The 20402-nt window shown below is 39.5% G+C and overlaps 1 protein-coding gene across 3 annotated transcripts; it reads left to right on the forward strand.

Moving 5' to 3' along the window:
* Nucleotides 1–1073: 1073 nt before the first annotated feature.
* Nucleotides 1074–4467, forward strand: LOC131167878 (protein SINE1). 3 transcript variants are annotated; one of them, XM_058126907.1, is made up of 3 exons: nt 1074–1405; nt 1576–3079; nt 3803–4467. In XM_058126907.1, the coding sequence occupies exons 2-3, from the start codon at nt 1742–1744 to the stop codon at nt 4295–4297; spliced, it is 1833 nt and encodes a 610-aa protein (XP_057982890.1). In that variant the 5' UTR covers nt 1074–1405; nt 1576–1741; the 3' UTR covers nt 4298–4467. The 3 variants fall into 3 exon arrangements, with proteins under 3 accessions (XP_057982890.1, XP_057982893.1, XP_057982891.1); XM_058126910.1 differs by having other exon boundaries at nt 1706–3079; XM_058126908.1 differs by having other exon boundaries at nt 1718–3079.
* The last annotated feature ends 15935 nt before the right edge of the window (nt 4468–20402 follow it).

Below are 20402 nucleotides of genomic sequence, written 5' to 3' on the forward strand. Positions count from 1 at the left end.
ACCCCTGTGCACTCTCACACATACAGACACAGGGAGCTCTTTTAAATTCTAAAACTAATTTTTGGTAATTTTGAAGTGAAAAGTAAAAATTCTAACCATCTAAGTTTTTTATGCACATCACATAAATGAAAATTACATTTGGTAAAATGATTCACAATGTCATTAAAAATAGTAACATTAAATCATAATCGTTGCTTGACTTTTTCAAAGGTCATCGCATAAGAGAAAGATATCTCATTGCACTAAATTTATCGAATGTATTATCTTTTTAATTAATTATTACCAAACAAGTTTATCAATGTTAAATTATTAATATCTTTTTTCCGAATGAGTTGTCATATTATTAAAGACCGTACCTTATGGGGAAAAAATCTAAAATAAGCGCATGAAAATTAAGGATTATATATAAATAAATAAATAAATAAATGCAACAGTTCCATTACTTTCTCAATCAAACATTCAGACAATACTCTTTCAAATTATAAAGAGACTGAACCGAGATTTAGAAAGATCATCCTAAAATTAATGTTCATAAATTTTTCTACATTATTAAGAAATATATGAATCCTCATCATCCTTGATATTCAAATTTTTTTTATGATTTTCATTTCTTACTTGATTATGAATGAGATTGTAACCTTAATTGTGTTATTCACAAGCTTTGACTGGACTTAGTAATAAAATAGTTAAAGACTCGGCGATTTAATTAATGCAGTGGTTTAAATTTAGATAATTTAGTAATGAATTTTTTTATATGTTAAAAAATAAATACATAATTATTTTAAAATCAAAACTAATAGCTTTCAAATAAATTTTTTTTTATATTAAAAACTAATTTATGCACTGTACAGTGTTGACTGAGTAGGGAAATTTTTCAGCACACTGGTTAGTAATTAATAAAAATAATATTTAAAACAAAAAACATAAAACAAAAAGGGAGTGTTGACAGTGTAGTGTAGTTGGGTGTAATTTGGATGATTGTAGAGGGCAGTTTGGTCCGGGGGAACTTAATATTTAGTAATAAAGTGAAGTGGAAGGGGACGGCGGTGGCATTTCAAGAAAAGATTCGAAAATCAAGGGTACCCCCTGAGCCCAGAAATGGAAAACACCTCTCCTCCTGCTCAGACAATGCGAAAAACAGGCTCATACTGGAGCGTATATCAAACCCTAGCTAAAACCCTCTCCCTCTCTCTCCTCTCTGCAGTCCAATTGTTGCATGTTCGAATGCATCAGTGATTTCTCCTCTTCTTTTTGTTTCTTGACAAGAGTTTCGATCTTTCTTTACATCTCTCTCTCTCTCTCTCTCAGACACTGATTGCCGCCTCCATTCTTGAAATCTCTCAGTAGTAGAAGGGGAGAACAGATTGCAGCGAAATAACAGACAGCGGGACACTGTTGAAAACAGGTGCGCTTTATGTCTTTCAAGTTTAATTTCTCTGTTTTTCGTCCTTTTTTTGGGAAATGTTAAAAGCAATTCAAAATCTGAGACATCCATTATTGCTGTTTCTGAATTACTGGTCTGCAAGTTCAGTCACTGAAATCGAAATTCTTTTTTCTTGGCTGTTTCCGTCAAAGAACCTCAAAGCTCCAATCTTTTAGGTTCATACGGTCTGTTGTTTGATTGAACAGAAAACCCATACTGATTTTCTGCCCCACAATTTTCACAAATAGCTCAACTACAGACTTGTTGACTCTAAACAATTAGTTGGTTGCTCAGGCTTGTCTTCTGGTGAAAAGAGCAATGGTAAGAAATCTCAGCCCAATAGTAAGACGCGAGCTGGCAAATCTTGATAAAGATGCTGATAGTCGCAAATTAGCAATGAAGGCGCTCAAATCATATGTGAAAGACTTGGATTCAAAGGCGATCCCGCATTTTCTTGCCCAGGTTTCGGAAACCAAAGAAACGGGTTCTTCGTCTGGAGAATACACAATTTCACTCTTCGAAGTTCTTGCACGAGTCCACGGTGTCAACATTGTCCCTCAGATAGACAACATCATGGCCACCATCATCAAGACCTTAAAATCAAGTGCAGGCTCTTTTGCCCTTCACCAGGCTTGCTCTAAGGTTGTTCCAGCCATTGCAAGATATGGAATTAACCCAACCACCCCAGAAGACAAGAAAAGGCATATCATTCACTCTCTCTGCAAGCCTCTTTCGGATTCTTTAATGGGCTCCCAAGAGAGCCTCTCTTCTGGGGCAGCCCTTTGTTTGAAGGCTCTTGTTGACTCTGATAATTGGCGGTTTGCTTCTGATGAGATGGTGAATGAGGTTTGTCTAAGGGTTGCTGGGACCTTGGAGGATAAGCCCACACACATAAATTCACACATGGGCTTGGTCATGGCTTTGGCCAAGCATAATGGTTTTATTGTCGAAGCCTATGCAAGATTGCTCATACAATCTGGGTTGCGGATTTTGAATGTTGGTATTGCAGAAGGAAATTCTCAAAAAAGGCTGTCCGCAATTCAAACGGTGAATTTCTTGATGAAGTGTTTGGATCCCAGGAGCATATTTTCTGAGCTGGCATTAATAATTGAAGAGATGGAGAATTGTCAATCTGATCAAATGGCTTATGTAAGGGGTGCTGCATTTGAAGCCTTGCAAACTGCAAGGAAAATAGCTGTGGAGAAAGGGTCAAAATTCGACAAGGATTTGGCTTCAATCACTGGATCAAATACTAGCAGGAGAGAAAATTCGCGGAGAAAAAATTTGTTCAGTGCAGGACAACAATCTCCTGTATTTGCATCACCTGAGTCGCAGACACTTGATTCCTTTGTTGGATATGATTCTTTCCTTGATTCTCCCATTTCTATGAGGCAGGTCTCCAGTAACTTGGGTTATGATTGTCGGAGTGTGAACCGGAAGCTGTGGAGGTACGAGAATGGAGGAGTTGATGTATCACTCAAAGATGGTTTATTCTCAGAAATTGTTAGTGGGAGCCCCACTTCTAATACATTTTCGGATCACTCTGGTCTCGATGAACTTGTTGGTGACAGTAGAGATTGTACAGATGGCTTTGCAGGGTTCCAGCAGGAAAGTTCTAGAAATGGTGAGGTGAGAAGTACGACTCCCAGTCCCCAGGTAATTTTTTTCTAAAGAATTTATTCGCTCTTCTTTGACCCAGAAATTGCAAGCTAGGAGTGGAATCTCAAAGAGTGTATCTGTAAGTTGAATAGACACTGCACAAATAACCACCTTCATCATGGTACAATTTGAGTATGAGTTAAGAAGAAATAGCAATATGAATTGCACCCTACATTTTACTTGAAATGAACTCCATTTTTAGGTGCAAAAATGATTTTTGCATTCACGCAAAGATGTGTGCATCAGAAAAACCAAGTGCAGATGATGCTACCAAATGGCAGAAAGGGAAACTGTAGGAAGCAAAAATGGGAAAAACTGCTGCATATTGTTAGACCGAAAAGTTAATTTGGTATTTGAGATTAAAAACAGTTTCGTATTTCTGGCAGTTTCAGTTGCAATTAAGGATTTTAAAATTGCAAAAGAATAAATATATCTGAAGTCCTCAAAATAACTGGGTTGTTACCTACCATTCAATACTGAAAAACATGCACAATCTCCAAGTAGTTCAGGAGTTCATGGACTGAACTCTTTAACTTCTAATGACAATTCCATTAGCAAGAATCATGTTTAGAGAAAATATAGCACTGCGGGATGTGTCACATGGTTGATGCTGCAATTGCAGGTTGCAATTTTTATGTCAAATGTTTTTAACAAATTTTATTGTTCATTTATTTTTACAATTGCTGATATAAATTACATGTGTTCTATCTTGTGCTTCAGAGGTCTCGCTCTCAGATCAATGTCGACAATATTAAGATATTTACAACTCCGAGGAAGCTCATTCGCTCTCTGCAGGACCCAATTGATATAAACTCAGACTTCTCCGAGAAACAGACCAGTCGGTTCCAAGATCCTTCCTCAAGCAGATACGAGTGGACCCCAACAGCAAAATGTGACCAACATGGTTTCTCGCATGGTGTGAATTATGAGGTCAAAGGGAATGAAAAGTCCCCTGGAAGTGTTGGGCAGTTCAAAGATGGGTCTGAATCCGTGTCATCGACGGATGATGTTCCTCATGATGCTGATCCGCAAGTTTCTTGTGAGATTGATCCTGAAACTGTAACTGGAGCGCAGAAACTTAGTACTGAAAGGACCAAAAGAAAGAAGACTACTTTTAATTTGATTTGTGGGCTTATTTTTTTGCTAATTGCAATTTTTGCTTCTCTGCTGTTGATGGATCATCAGGATGGGAGCTTTTATCTCGTCCCGACTTAATTTTCTCATCCTGATGCATCACCATCTCTGAGTATTGAAAATGAAAGAGCAAACAGATGTTGAAATTCAAGTTTGTTACAGTGAGAACTGTATCCATTTTACTATTAAATCATTTCAACCAAGAGTTGGATATTTATATTCTAATATGAAAAAAACCCATATTCTCTGGATTTGTGCGCGCGCATATCTTTTATTCATGCTATAGTCCTATTTGGTGCTGTGCTGTGCTGTGCTTTATCAGCTGACCGTAGTGAATGAGTATGTTCAATGTTGCTGGCTTTACCATTTAATTTTTAATTGAAATTATGTCACTAATGCAAAAGGGCCGACGATTCTGGAATTTAATCTTTCGTGTCAAAAGTGTTGTCTGTCATCTCTTACATTATCTTTTTCTTTTTTGTTGAAAGGCATTTGAAATATTTTCGAAGGACTTCATTTTAAAACACTAATGCGGTGCTTCAGTTCCTCTTAAACAAAAAAGATGGTTGCTGCTAAAGGGATTCGATCTTATTTGTTGGGAATGTTACTCATATTTTGAGTGGAATATGTATATCGGGAAAAACACAATGAATTGGGGACAAAGAGAGTTGCAAGATTGCAAGATTGAGGGCAAATTGTCGACAGTTTCAGGCAGTGCTGTAGAGGTATTATTCTCGGCTTCAAACTATCAACTGTTTTGCTCGCAAATGCTATAGAATTATGATTCAAAGATCAGTAGGAGAGTTTTTAGAAGAAATTGTTATGGAGGATCGCTACGAAATTGTTTTACATATACTAGATGTCTTCCGTACGTATTAGATTAGTATATAATCATTATTATGTAACCGTAGTTTGATTAAGCTTGATGTAGGTTTCATTAAGATAGTGAAAAAAGTCACTGCTCCTGTGGACGTAGGCAAATCGCCGAATTACGTAAATTCTTGTGTTTTGATTATTACTTTCATTGATTCTCATTGTTGAGTAATTGTTTGTTTAGAGTTCATCATCGAGTGCTTGCTTGCTTATTCCATTTACTGTTTCATAAGACTTCGTGTGAGGTCTTCTACTGCACACACTCGGCACCGACAATTGGTTTCTGAGTGCTGATTGTTGGGAACAACAATTGGTATCATACTCGGGTGATTGTTGGTGTGGTGAACAATAATTGGTATCAAAGCTATTGGTTCTCAATGACTGAGATTTCTTCTGTGAGGTTGGAGGTTGGTAAGTTCGATGGAATGAGGACTTCAGGCTGTGGCAGAGGAGGGTGAAGGACTTGCTGGTGCAGCAAGGGTATATATGGAAAGAAGCCGGAAGGCATAGGCGACGCAAGTTGAAAGGAGTTGGAAGCTAGAGTTGTGTCCACTATCAAGTTATGTCTAGCGGATGACATATTCTATAATGTCATGGATGAAGACTTGTCGGCAACGATTTGGCTAAAACTGGAGCGCCGGTACATGTCCAAGTCATCGACGAACAAATTGTATCTGAAACAAAAATTATATTGGCTTAAGATGGCAGAGGGTTCAGACTTGACTCAACACATCAACACATTTAATCAGATCATTAGTGATTTGGGGCTAGCTAATGTGAAGTTCGAGGAAGAGGACAAAGCATTGACGCTGCTGAATTGCCTACCTACATATGAGAATCTGGTTACAACGTTGACTCGGGGGAAAGAAATCCCGAAGTTGAAGGACATCACGAGTGCATTGTTAGGGTTCCATCAGTGGAAGAAGGCCGACGATGAAGGTTCACATGGTGAAGGGCTCGTGGCGAAGGGTAATCAGAATCGTGGGAAAGGTAAGTCCTAGAGCGGATTTAGTGGTAATAAAACTCAAATGCAGTCTAGGAGGAGGAATGACGTTCGCTGTTTTAAGTGTGGAAAAATAGGGCACATAAAATCGGAGTGTCCGGAGTGGGAGAAGGGGAAAGGAAAAACTTAAGAGGGTTCGTCGAAATTCGCAAATGTAGTGGTAGGAGACTTGGGGAGCAGTGATTGTGAGATGCTTTCCACTTCATCAGGTTCAGAACGCCTAACAAATTCTTGGATCCTAGACTCGGGATGTTCTTTTCACATAACGCCCAACAAATTCTGGTTTACCTCTTACACATTGGTGAGTTATGATTCCGTTTTGATAGGAAACGGTGCGTATACAAAATGAAGGGTATTCTTAACTACATTGTTATGGATGTTTGGGGACCCGTGAGAGCAACATCACGGGTTGAACATGGGTACTTCATGAGGTTATCTCGAAATGTCTAAGGGTACCTCATGTGGCACAAGTTGGAGATGTTTGCCAGGTGTGACTTGTGGCTGAGGTGGAGTACCAGATAGGAAGAGAGTTCCTCAAGTTAGATATTGGAACTGAGTACGCTGGTGTTCAAGAAGTTTTGTGAGCAGGGCATGGTGTATGCAAAGCTTGCAAGGAACTTTTTCGTAAAGTCAGCAAGTATGATAGGTTTCTCAATTAATCAATCGTCAAAGGTATCAATTTATGGAAGAGTTGCAGGAGAGGCTTGGATAGGTTATGTTGTAATAACCTGGAAAAAAAAAATTTTAATTAATTAATTAAAAGTATTAATCAATTAATTAGTTAAACATTATTAAATTAATGTATTAAACAAACAAGTAAAAAAAGTAGTATGGAAAAAAAAAAAGTTAAGAGTAATTATTAATTAATTAATTTATTATTATTAATTAATTAATTAATTAAAGAAAAAGGAATGGTAAAGAAAATATTTTGAATAAAGTTATTTATATATATATATATATAATGTAATAGAATGGATTGGATTTCAATTTGAAATCCAATTCCATCTTCTTCAGCCGCGTCTCTGCATTTCTCTCAATTTCTCTTCTGCATCCATTCTCACTCCTCTGTCTTCCTCCTCTCTCTCCTCATTTTCTCGGCCAATATTCGGTCAATTGAAAAATGGAAGGTACCGTTGGATTCCTAACTCCACCACCGACATTTTTACTGGAGCGGATTTGTCATGAGAGCGGCATAAGCACCACTCCTAGGGAAAGGTATATTTCCTTTAAATTCTTAATTTCTCCTTAAATCTGTCGTTGAATCGACGATTAAACACCACCACGGGGTCCTAGTCGTGATTGTCGGCATTTTGGCATGAGTAAATTTTCAATTGGGATTTTCTAGGCCCCACTCCAAAGCGAGAGTGGGATTTGGAGAATTTAGTAAATTGGTTATATTTGAGGGTATAAATATTTATTTGGTATTTAAGGGCCTAGGAAATATTAAAAAATAATATTTTATTTATGGTTGATTTAATTGAACTAGGTTTTTGAATCAAGGTCCGGGTGAGCGTTGCGAGCGTCTGTGTGGGATTCCTGTCGATCTAGTTCAAGGATCCAGGTAAGGGGAAATTGTATATTAAATCAGGTTTTATGAAATAAAAAATAATGAATTATGTTATGCTTATGTATATATTTTGGTATGGGTTTTAAAATGCCAACCATGTAAATTATGTTTTCTAAGCTTATGACTGCTTATTTAGTTATGTATATGTGAAAGTGAACTGATGAAAGCGAAAGGTATTTTCTGGGAAACTATGTAAGAAATGGAAATTATATTTTCAGTATTTAAATGCTAAATGTGGGTTGGCTTATTTTACAAGGAATATGTATGAATTTTATTATTAAATTATGTGGCATGAGTAAATGTAAGTTTTGTGCAAATATACGTTATATGTATGAGATGCAGGCTAAGTAAGTAATACAATGAAAATAAAATATAAAATGAACTATGTTGCTTGTGTATGTTAATGCAACCATGTAAATGTATGACAACTGAAAGTCATGTTAGCAGATTTTAGCGCATTTCTATGTGAACTAACTGATGACAGCTAAAAGGAGTTGTGTTAGCAGATTCTAACTTATTTCTATGTGGACTAACTGATGATAGCTAAAGAGCGGTAGTAGTACGAATAAATGAAATGAAAATGGAATGAAATGGCAATGAAATGACAATGGAATGAAATGTGAAATGTGAACAATGTAAATGGGAAAGAGTCACTTAAAGTGATATGCAATGTAATGTAATGACCCGAAAAATAATAGTATTTAATGTAACGTCCCTCAATTTCTTAATATAAAATATCACATGATAAATAAAATGGTCAACCCGAACCCGTGGGTAGCGGGGACCACTGTCAAACACAGCGGAATTCTACGCAGCAGTAAACATAAAATCCAAATATCCATCCATAAAGCATAATACCAGAGCTTTCTATAACATTATAAAAATGTACTTCTATACATCCTTATATACATCAATATATCTCTAGGGTCGAATACAAAATAACTCTGACCTTATTACAAAATCTTACCCTTCTCACAGGGTAATCTCACTAGCTCAACGGCGGCCTTGACCCACCGGTCCCTCAGGGGCTCCTGAAAAATTAATTAAGTTTGGGGGTGAGACACTTCTCAGTAAGGAAAAATAAACTAAATACAGTTGTGTGGCAACATGAATATTTAATGCAATTATACGTATACTGTACATTTCAGATTTCGTAAACGTTCATCATATCATACTGAATAATCACATGTTTTCATATTTTCTAGTAAGTCATATCTTACATAAAACATCTGTTATACCGGTAATACTGAAGACATATACCCAAGATGAATAGCTAGTTGGTGTCATGTATTACCCCCCATGACGGGTTGTGCAACTCGAAGGCGGGACCCGACAATGGCTGGCCGACCACTGCCGAGTCAAATATGCCTGTAAGTACGATGAGCCCGCCACACCCTGGTCCGGACTGCCAGGTGGATGTCCACACTCTACTGAAAGCCACATCGACTATCCATCTCCCATCCCCTCGTGGGATGGTTAGCACTAATCTGACGTAGATATCTTATCTACGATATAGCTACAGTACCGAGCTCCTAACTGAACTAAACTAACATCCTGGTTGTGATAACATATAATACATGATCATATATATAACATCATTACGGCCTCATGCCGAAATCATACATAAATACGGCCTCGCGCCGATATCATAAATACGGCATCGTGCCGATAACATAAATACAGCCTCGTGCCGATAACATAAATACATGGCCTCGCTTCAAAATCGTTTTAGGTATATATATTCTGAAAATAAATCATTTATCATATAATCGTCAAAATCATCACAACATAACTCATCTTTTCATAATACCTAAAACCATGCTTTGTTCGTAAAATATTTCACATCCTAATACATTTCACATAAAATAATATTCATGCCACACATATGCTGTTAAAAGTCATACTTCATATTCTAAAATCGTGATTTTCCAGCATCTCATACATACATATATATTTTAATCATCATAGCAGTATTTTCTTAATCGCACATTTCATTCATAAACAATATAACATATGCTTTTCTGAAAGTAAATTTGCTCATAATTAATAATAATTTACATGAAAAATAATTGTTTTAGTTTATTCTTTTACCTAACTACTGAGAAATTCGTTAGGACCCAAATCCTACGCCCTTGGCGCCCGAAATTTAACTCCTGCAATTTACATTTTCCCCAAATTAATTAATCTATTTCTCCAAAATAATACTCATTTAGCTTTCCCTAGGCTCCATATACCTCAGATTAATATTTAAACTATTATTTAACATCCCCACTTAATTTTTCAAATTTTGCCTACGAGTCCCAAAATTACACCCGTGACCTAAATTCCAGAAATCCTACTTCAGTCCCAAATGCTTATTATTTTAGTATTTCTAAATTAATGCTAATTAATTAAAAATGAGCCCCTTAATAACCCCTGCACCCCAAATTTGAGGTTTTGGCCCGACACCCCCACGAGAATTCTATCCCACTAGACTTGTAAAGAATCATCCCTAGATTCTCGTGGTAGTGTCTGTTCTTCAATTGGGCTTATATTTTGTAAGAAATTAAAGAAAAAGGAAAAAATGGCTTACCCCAGGGAATACGCTTACGCCGCTCCTACCACCGATCCGCTCCGGTAGAAATGACGGCAGCGACGAATGAAGTCCAGTGGTATCTTCAGATTTTCGGTCGGGCGAAAATCCACCACGAAATCGAGGAGAGAGGGAGAGAGAACGTGAGGAGAGAGAGAGAGAGAGAGAGAGAGAGAGTTCAGAAGCTGCATAATAGAAAAGAAAAGAAAAAGAAGAAAAAGAAGAAGAAGAAAGGTGGGGGGGGTGCCTGCGCAGGAATTATCTTGAAGGCACCTGAAGCTTCTTTGCTTCAGGTGCTTTAACATATATAATAATAATAATAATAATAAAATTTAATTTTAATTATTATTATTTTTCCTTTTTTTTAAATCTATTTAATTATTATTATTATTATTATTTTGAAATCATTCCACTAATCTTTTATATCTCTTTTTGGGGTTTTTATATTTAAATAATGATTAAGAGGGTGGAAAATGGAAACAAGAAGAGAAGAAGGTAGTAGGCCACGTCAACGAGGTGACCGATGAGGAAATACCGAGAGAGGTTTTGGGCAGTTTGAATTTTGTCGACGAGGAGTGGGTTTCATTAATGAAATTATTAAAGGACTCGTCAACGAGATGACGTGGCTCGTCGACATATCCAGCCCTATAAATAGTGAAAAACTCATATTTTTTATGAAATTCAGCGCAGAAACTCCCTCTCTCTCCTCCCTTCAGCTCCCTCTCCTTCTCTCTTCGATTTCGGGTCGAATTTCCGCTGATTCAACGATCTGAAGTCACAACAACGCTCTTGGAGAAGTTCTCTCCATATCTGCCGGAGCAGATCGTCAATGGAACTGAGTTGAAATTCGTCCCTAAGTTGAGGTAAGGTTTTTTATGCCAAATTTGATCTTTCCATAGTTATAAGAAAGGTTATTTACGAAGAAATACTGATGTTTGGTTTTGGGGGTTGTTGTTTTTATGGCTTTGATCAGGAAACCCTACAGGTGTTAGACCAGGATATTTTAGGGGCTTTTTCAGTAGTCAGGTAAGAGAATAAATTAAAGCAATTATTTTTCACGCAAATAACTATTATTTATGAGCAAATTGATTTTCTGAGAAATATGTACGATATTTGAATATTATGGAGTAAATGCATATTTAGGAAAATACTGTTGTTGTACGGGAATTATGATTTTAGAATGAAATGTATGATTTACCCAGCTTTGTGTGGCATGATTGTTATTTTTCATGAAAAGTATTATGATATGGAAGATTTTACGAGTAAAGCATGTTTTTAGGAATTATGAGATAATGCAATTGATTATAGTTTTGAAAATACATGATAATTGATTTATTTTCAAAATGATATGTATGAGATATTCGACGCAAGGCCGTGTTTTACGTATGATTTTGGCACGAGGCCATATTTATGAAATGTTCGGTGCAAGACCATATTTATGAAATGTTCGGCACGAAGCCGTATTTATGAAATTATGAAAGATGCTATATTATCATGTATTATATGTTATCAGAACCCGGATGTTAGTTTAGTTCAGTTCAGGAGCACGGTACCGTAGCTTATAGATCAAATATCTATGATCAGATTGGTGCTAACCACCCCACAAGGGGGTGGGAGATGGATAGTCGATGTGGCTTTCAGTGTAGAGTGTAGACATCCACCTGGCAATCCGGACCAGGGTGTGGCGGGCCCATCGTACTTACAGACATTTTTTACTCGGCAGTGGTTGGCCAGCCATTGTCGGGTCCTGCCTTCGGGCTGCACAACCCATCATGGGGGTAATACATGACATCAGTTAGCTATTCATCCTGGGTATGTTGGATTTCTCTCTCTCTCTAGATTTTTTAAGCTCTCTCTCTCTCTCTCTTCGATTCCTTCACCATTTGTCGCCAGATTCACAAATCCAAAGTGACAGCGAGGATCAGCAAATTCTCTACATTTCTAGTGGATCGGAATCTCGATTCGAGCGATTTCGAGTTTCAGGCTAAAATCGAGGTAAGGCTCGATTTTCATTTCTGATTCAGTATATGTATAGTAGTACGAATTGTAAGTATGTTTAGTATTGTGATTTGTAGATTTCGAAGTCTCGGTTCATAGTTTTGAGGACCATAGAGTTCGTAGTTAGATTTCGGGTTAAGGTAAGGGGATTATGTTTATATCAGTTCATTTTTGAAATCAGGATCAGTAAGCCTGTAGGCTACGATCGTATTTATGTTTTGGCTACTTATTTAGGGAAATCTATTGGGTAAAAACATGAGATTTTCGGGTCACAGTTTTCGGGAAAATTGGGGGTTTCGGGTATCATCTCTTGTTTGTTTGGAAAATTGTTTGTTTGCTTTAAAACTGTATTATTGAGATGACCGTAATTCATATTTGCATAAACTGTATACTTGAAATTGTAAACGATAGGATTTGCCGTAAACCAAATAAGTGTGGTATGTGTGTATGTATGTAAATGTTCCAGGTATTTGTAAAAACAGCTATGTGGCGGCTAATTACCGTACGCTAAAATGTATAGGGACATGAGTTCCAAAATGATTCCAGGTATTTGTAAAACAGCCAGGTTTCAGGTAGTTACCGTGGCGAGAGTGGCCGACTTTTTATCCGGGGTAGGCGGCTAATTACCAAACACCGAGAGTGGCTGGCTCTATATCCAGGGTGTGAAATATCACCAATATGATTCGGCTGGTCACCGAAGGTGTGATCTACACCGTATGTAGCAATGGATTCACAATGGGCCTAGGTCGTCGCAGCGTAGTTTGCACGTGGTAATGTAATCGGGGTTAGACTAGGTGACCTTGTGTAGTTGCGTATGTGGCAATGGATTCACTTTTGGGCCTGAGTCGTAGATCTTCGTAGTTTCATGTGTTGGAACGTAACCGTTGTGAGACTAGGTAACCTTGTGTAGTTGCGTATGTAGCAATGGATTCACCATTGGGCCTCAATCGTCGCAGTGTAGTTGCGTGTGTAGCAATGTAATCGTTGTGAGTCTGTGGTGACCTGGTGTAGTTGAAAATAGTGTGACGACACTGACCGTATGTATGTATGTACGTATGTATTTGAGTATCGTATGGATGAACTAGAATGGTTTTTGTGAAAATACTAGAACTGTATGGAAAATGTTGGTACTATATGGAACTGTATGGAAATGTATGGAACTGTTTTGAAACTGTACGAATTGTTTCAACTGTATCGTATGCATAGTGTTATGAAGTATGTAAAATGACACTGGTATGCCACACACTGATATAACTTGTTTTCTCCTTTACTAAGAGGTGTCTCACCCCGAATATATACAAATGTTTTTCAGGTCCTTCGGGTAGCCGAAACTACCATCCTAGCGTCCGAAAGCGAGGGGTGTCGTTTAGCTACTGCTAGTGCCTGATAAGTATGAGTTTGTGTAGCCGGATTGTCATGATGGATTTTGTAGATGCCCGTAGTATGTATGGTATTTGTAGGGATGTCTATCCTTATATGGTATAGACTCTGGTATGGTACAGTTTATGTAAAGAAAGATCGTATTCTGTTGCGTATTTTGATGAGTATAGACGTTGGTATGTATGTACATAGGGCATCCGTTCACCCTACGGGGTCGGACCCTCTTTGTGTGTTGTATCATGTATGTGTTAATTGATACAGAAACAGGTTAGGTTACTTAAATTCACCCCTAAGCCCCATTTCCAGGTTCGGGGCGTGACACAACCCATGTTTACCAGCAAAGTTCTCGAGAATAGGGGAGATTACACGCCCATACATGCAGCTCCCCTCTACTTTGATATCGTTTGTATCCTTGCCCGATTAACACGGGTTTGGCTACAACTGATACTTATCAGGGCACTCACCTTACTCAGTAAGACCTCAGGCAGAGTGTTTTACTTCACTTTAATTATTCATGTTATTAACTCACGCTCATTCATTTCCCATTTTCATCATTTTTTCATTTCCCATTTACATCTCACCATCTAGCCCATGAGTGTTATAAGAACCCGAACCATGATATATGGATTAATTATATAAAAGAAGGGTAAATTGGTAAAGTGGACAAGCTTCGTCAACGAAGCCAGAGTTCGTCGACAAAGTCCCTTCCGTACTCGGCGACAAAGTTCAGGTGCTCGTCGACGAGGTCACCGTCTCGTCGATGAGGTGTCTTTAGTGACTCGTCGACGAGGACTCCATTTCATTAACAAGGACAGCCAAGTCAAGGGCTATAAATATCAGTTTCCATTACTTCCAAGCTAAGAAATCTAAAAAAATCCTCTCCCTCTCTCTCTAAAACTTGAAGACCACTCTCTCTCTCTATATTTCTTCACCATTCATCGCCTGATTCGTAAATTTGATGTTAGCGCGTAGATTAGGGCAAAATTCTCTTCACGAATAGCGGATCGGAATCTCGTTCTGAGCAGTTTTGGGTTTTGGTCCAAAGTCGAGGTAAGGCTCAGTTTCCATTTCCAATTCGAAATATGTGTAGTAGTACGAATTGTAAGGAAGTATCGTTCTACATTGTTTAGGTTTTGGTGTCTCAGTTTGTAGTTTTGGGAGCCGTAGAGTTCGTGGCTTGATTTCAGGTTAAGGTAAAGGGATTCTGTTTATATCAGTTTATTTTTTAAATCAAGATCGATAAACTTATAGGTTACGATCGTATGTATGTTTTGACTACTTATTTGGAGAAATTTATCGAGTAAAAATGCAGGATTTTTGGGTTATAGTTTTCAAGAAAATCGAGATTTTTCGGGTATCATTTCTACTTTGTTTGGAAAAACTGTATGTTTTATTTAAACTGTATTATTGAGGTGGCCGTATCCATATTTGTATAAAACTGTATGCTTGAATTGGAAAACGATATGATTTACGATATATCATATAAGTGTGGAATGTATGGTTGTATGTAATTGTTCCAGGTATTTTGTAAAACAGCTAGTGGCGGCTAATTACCATACTTTGATGAGTATAGGAACATGAGTTCCAAAATGATTCCAGATTTTGTGAAATCAGCTAGTGGCGGCTAATTACCGTGCGCTGCGCCATGTACCGGTTCATTACCGTGGGCGAGAGTGTCCTACTCTATATCCGAGGGTGTGAAATATCGCTTGTGTGTTCCGGCTGGTCACCGATGGGTTTGAGCTACACCGTATTGGCGACGTACCGCTATGAGGCTTCGGTTATAACAGGGTATCGGTTGCTTGAGTGTGACGTCACTAACCTATGTTTGGGTATTGTATGTACTGGAATGAGTTTGTGAAAATACTGGAACTGTATGGAAATGTTTCGAAACTGTATTGTATTGTATGGTGTTATGTTTTACGTAAAATAACACTAGTATGTCACACACTGATATAACCTGCTTTCTTCCTTACTGAGAGGTATCTCACCCCGAATGTATATACAAATGTTTTCAGGTCCTTCGGGTAGCCAAAACTAACATCCTAGCATCTAAAAGCGGGGGTGTCGTTTAGCTACAGTTAGTGCCTAGATAGGTACGAGTTTTGTAACCGGGTTGTCGTGATGGTTTTTGTAGACACCCAAAGTATGTTTTGTTAGTATAGGGAACGTATATCCTAGTATTATATAGACTCTGGTATGGTATGTTATATGGATAGAATGGATATTTTCCGCTGCGTATTTGATGAGTATGGATGTGTATATGTATGTTTTTTTTTGGGATTCCGTATACCCCATGGGGTTGGACCCTCTACCAGTATTGTATCATGTATGTCTATTTGATACAGAGACAGGTTAGGTTCATATTTTCACACTTGGGACCCATCTATGGGTTCGGGGCGTGACAGCATGGTATCAGAGCTAACCAGGTTGTTAGGTCTTGTAGACTTGGTTAGGTGTATTTATGTGTACACACCAGAGTATAGGATGTAGGAAATGGGTAGAGTAGGTCGAGGATTGTGTTATTACTAGACAGGGACTCGTTGGCGGTCTTTTGTGTTCTTCTTGGAATGACGATTTCAGAAAGATCACGGCAAACCATTGATGGATTCATGTCATTGTGATAGGACAGACCTGAACCTGTTAGAGTGGTAGTTTACATGATTAGTTCTAATGATTGTGTTAACTATGTATGATGTAGGAATTCTAACCGAATCCTATTCTATTTTCATAATGGAACCCAAGGATAGCAACTTGGATAGTGGCTCTGAGGGGACTGCAAGTGATGAGTCTCCTTCCGTACCACGAGGTTTGATGAGGCAGGTTATGCAAGAAATCAAGCAAAGTGTTAGAAGACACGAGAGCTCTCCTACCGATGCGGGGTGTACCATTGAGAGGTTTACACGTATGCACCCTTCGATATTTTCAAGAGAACTCAGTCCAATTATAGCAGAGGACTGGGTCGAGAAGACCGAGAGGATTCTGGAAGTCCTCCACTGCACAGATAGGCAGAGAGTCCTTTATGCTACTTTCCAACTGTCTAGAGAGGTCGGGCGTTGGTGGACTGCTGTGAATCTGCTTGAGAAGCAAAGAGTTGGTCCATTGGGTATGACGTGGGGCCGCTTCAAGGAGATATTCTTCGAGAGATACTTCCTAGCTTTCACTCGCGATGCGAAGGCCGATGAGTTCTCGGGCCTGATACAGAGTACCCTGACGGTGCAGAAATATACAGCCACATATATTGAGTTATCTCGATTCGCGCCGTACTTGGTCCCGAATGAGTACGGAAAGGCTCGGAGGTTTGAGAGGGGTCTGACAAAAGACATCCGCCAGCTTGTGGGGATGCTGCAGATCCGCGAGTTCTCTATTTTGGTGGATAAAGCCACCATAGTTGAGACCGACCTCCAGTGAGACGAGGTGGTGCAAGAACCAAGGAAGAGGCCAATATCTTCTGGGTCTCAGACTGGTCCTCAGCAGGGATAGTAGAAGAAGAAGAAGAACTACAGTTCAGGTTATCGGCATAACACCGAGCGGCATAATTCTCAAGGGGATCCATCCTCCGCACCGTGCGCCAAGTGGCGTAAAAGGCACAATGGCGAATGTCAGCCATTCTAGGGTAACTACTACAACTTTGGCAAGCCAGGCCACATGTCACGGAGCTGTCAGGCATCGAGGAGAGATACGCCTGCATAGAGTCAGAACCGTGGGAGTAATCAGATGCCTCAGGGAAACTACCAAACAACCACGACTCCGGTGAGGGTGTATTCACTTACTCCAACAGATACGAAACACGCTGGGAATGTGTTGACAGGTATCATGTTACTGCTTTCGAATAGAGCTGTCGTTTTATTTGATTCGAGAGCAACCCATTTGTTTATATCTGCTAGTTTTGTGAAGTTGTGTTGGGTTAAAACCCAAGTGATGGATGAAAGGTTGTTTGTGGCTACGCCGACTGGGAGTGTAACAATTTGTAGTAAGATGTTAGGAAACTGCCCAGTGATAATTCAGGGAAGGCTTCTACTGGTGAATCTTATAGTATATGACATGTTTGGGTTCAATGTCATACTGGGGATGGATTGGCTATTCGCTAGTTATGTAGTGATTAATTGTCGTAGGAAGGTAGTGGTGTTCAGACCTCCTGGGAAGCAGGAATATGAGTTTATGGGATCGTGTCTGCGTTCGACGCCATAGATTCTATCGGCATTACAGGTGAGGAGGCTACTCTTGGATGAATGTCAGGGGTACCTAACTTACATGAAGGAACCATCGCAGGAGGAGTTGAGGCTCGAGGATATTCAAGTGGTCAACGAGTTTCTGGATGTGTTTTCAAAAGATTTACCCGGTTTACCTTCGGATCGTGAGGTGGAGTTTGCGATAGAGTTGCTGCCGGGCAAGACATCGATCTCTAAAGCTCCGTACCGGATGGCTCCCGCAGAACTTCGGGAGTTGAAGGAGCAGTTGGAGGGACTACTGGACCAGGGTTTTATACAACCTAGTTTATTGCCCTGGGGAGCTCCAATTTTATTTGTAAGAAGAAGGACGGTTCGATGCGTATGTGCATTGATTATTGTGATAACTGTGAAGAATTGTTACTTTTTGCCTTGTATTGATGATCTCTTTGACCAACTACAGGGAACATAGGTTTTTTCGAAGATCGACCTACGGTCAGGGTATCATCAGGTGAGGGTTCGATCGAAGGATGTTGCTATGACTGCTTTCCGAACTAGATATGGCCACTACAAGTTCTTAGTCATGCCTTTTGGGCTAATGAATGCTCCGATGGTGGTTATGGATCTGATGAATGGGGTTTTCCATAAGTACCTAGACCAGTTCATAGTGGTATTCATCGATGACATTCTGGTATACTCGAGGAGTTCGGAAGAGCATGAAAACCATTTGAGGTTGGTGTTATCGATTCTATGAGAGAGGAAGCTGTATGCCAAGCTGAAGAAGTGTGAATTCTGGTTGAATCAAGTTGCGTTCTTAGGCTATGTGGTGTCTAAGGGCGGTATCTCAGTTGACCCTAGCAAGATTGAATCTTTGATTGACTGGACGAGACCGAAAAGTGTGCAGGAGGTTCGGAGTTTTATAGGACTGACGGGTTATCGTTGGTTCGTGGAAGGATTTTTTAAGTTGTCTGGGCCTTTGACCCGATTGACCAGGAAGGGTGTGAATTTTGATTGGACCGAGGATTGTGAGTAGTGTTTTCAAAAGCTGAAACGACGATTGATTACTACTCCGATCTTGACATATTCCTTCAGGGAATGACGATTTAGTAATTTATAGCGACGCATCTCTGAAAGGTTTGGGATGTGTGCTTATGCAACAGGGTAAGGTAATTGCTTATGCTTCTCGGTAACTTAAGGAATACGAGAAGAATTACCCTACGCATGATTTAGAACTGGCCGCTGTAGTTTATGCCCTGAAAATCTGAAGACACTACCTGTACGGTGTTCGGTGTGAGATTTTCACTGACCACAAAAGCCTCAAGTACTTTATCACGTAGAAGGAGTTGAATATGAGGCAAAAGCGGAGGCTGGAGTTGATCAAGGACTACAATTGCACAATCAGTTATCAGCCTGGGAAAGCTAATGTGGTAGCTGACGCGTTGAGTCGGAAGTTAGAGCATGCAGTAGTGTCTGTAGTTATAGCTCAACGTCATATCAGACGGGGTCTGGAAAGCCTTGAAATAGAGTTGGTGGTTGGTGATCATCAAGCTTTCGTTGCTAGCTTGGTGATCTAGATGACTTTGTTTGAGCGTATTAAAGCCGTGCAGGCTAGGGATGCGGAGTTGGTTGAGACTATGGAGAAAGTACAACAGGGATTGGTTGCGGATTTTAACATTTCTGAGAGAGGTGTGTTGAAGTTTGGGGAGCAGGTTGTGTGCTCCAAACGGTGACGAGATCAGAAGGACGATTCTGGAGGAGGCGCATCATTCCTTGTATATGGTACATCCGGGTAGCACGAAGATGTATTGGGATTTGCACGAGTCCTTATGGTGGAGTGGTATGAAGAGGGATATTGCCTAGTTCGTGGAACAATGTCTGATGTGTCAGTAGGTGAAAGCTAAGCATAAGAGGCCGGCAGGGCCGTTACAGCCCTTAACTATTCCGGTGTGGAAATGGGAGCACATTTCCATGGACTTTGTTATTGGATTAACACTAGCGCTTCACGGGCAGAATGCTATCTGAGTAATAGTGGACAGGATGACGAAATCTGCTCACTTTTTACCGATGAAGGTTAGCTACCCTTTGAATAGGCTAGCAGACTTGTACATGCATGAGATAGTAAGAATGCACGGGGTACCAGTGTCCATTGTTTCAGATCGAGACCCGAGGTTTACTTCTCGATTATAGAATAGCTTGCAAGAAGCACTGAGGACGAGGCTTACTTTTAGTACAGTGTTACACCCCTAAACTGATGGACAATCAAAGAGGACGATACAGATTTTGGAGGATATGTTACGAGCTTGTGTGTTAGACTTCAGTGGTAGTTAGATTCAATTTCTGCCACTAGTGGAGTTTGCCTATAACAATAGCTTCCAGGCTAGTATCGGGATGGCACCGTTCGAGGCTTTGTATGGTCGGTGGTGTCGATCTCCTTTGTATTGGGATGAGATTGGTGAACTTCAGGTGTTAGGACCTGAACTTGTACAGTAGGTGTCTGAGAAGGTGGGTTTGATCTGAGAGAGGATTAAATCAGATCAGAGAAGCAGAAGAGCTACACAGATGTTCGCCGCCGTGAGCTAGAGTTCGAGGTGGGGAGTAAGGCATTTCTGAGAATCGCTCCGATG

This window comes from Malania oleifera, chromosome 11, assembly GCF_029873635.1.
Source record: "Malania oleifera isolate guangnan ecotype guangnan chromosome 11, ASM2987363v1, whole genome shotgun sequence".
NCBI lineage: Eukaryota > Viridiplantae > Streptophyta > Magnoliopsida > Santalales > Ximeniaceae > Malania > Malania oleifera.

Bases quoted from the DNA above. Each gene is read 5' to 3' on its own strand.
- LOC131167878 (XM_058126907.1), top strand. From the start codon at position 1,742: ATGGTAAGAAATCTCAGCCCAATAGTAAGACGCGAGCTGGCAAATCTT. The intron at 3,080-3,802 runs GTAATTTTTTTC...CTTGTGCTTCAG, and splicing joins GTACGACTCCCAGTCCCCAG to AGGTCTCGCTCTCAGATCAA.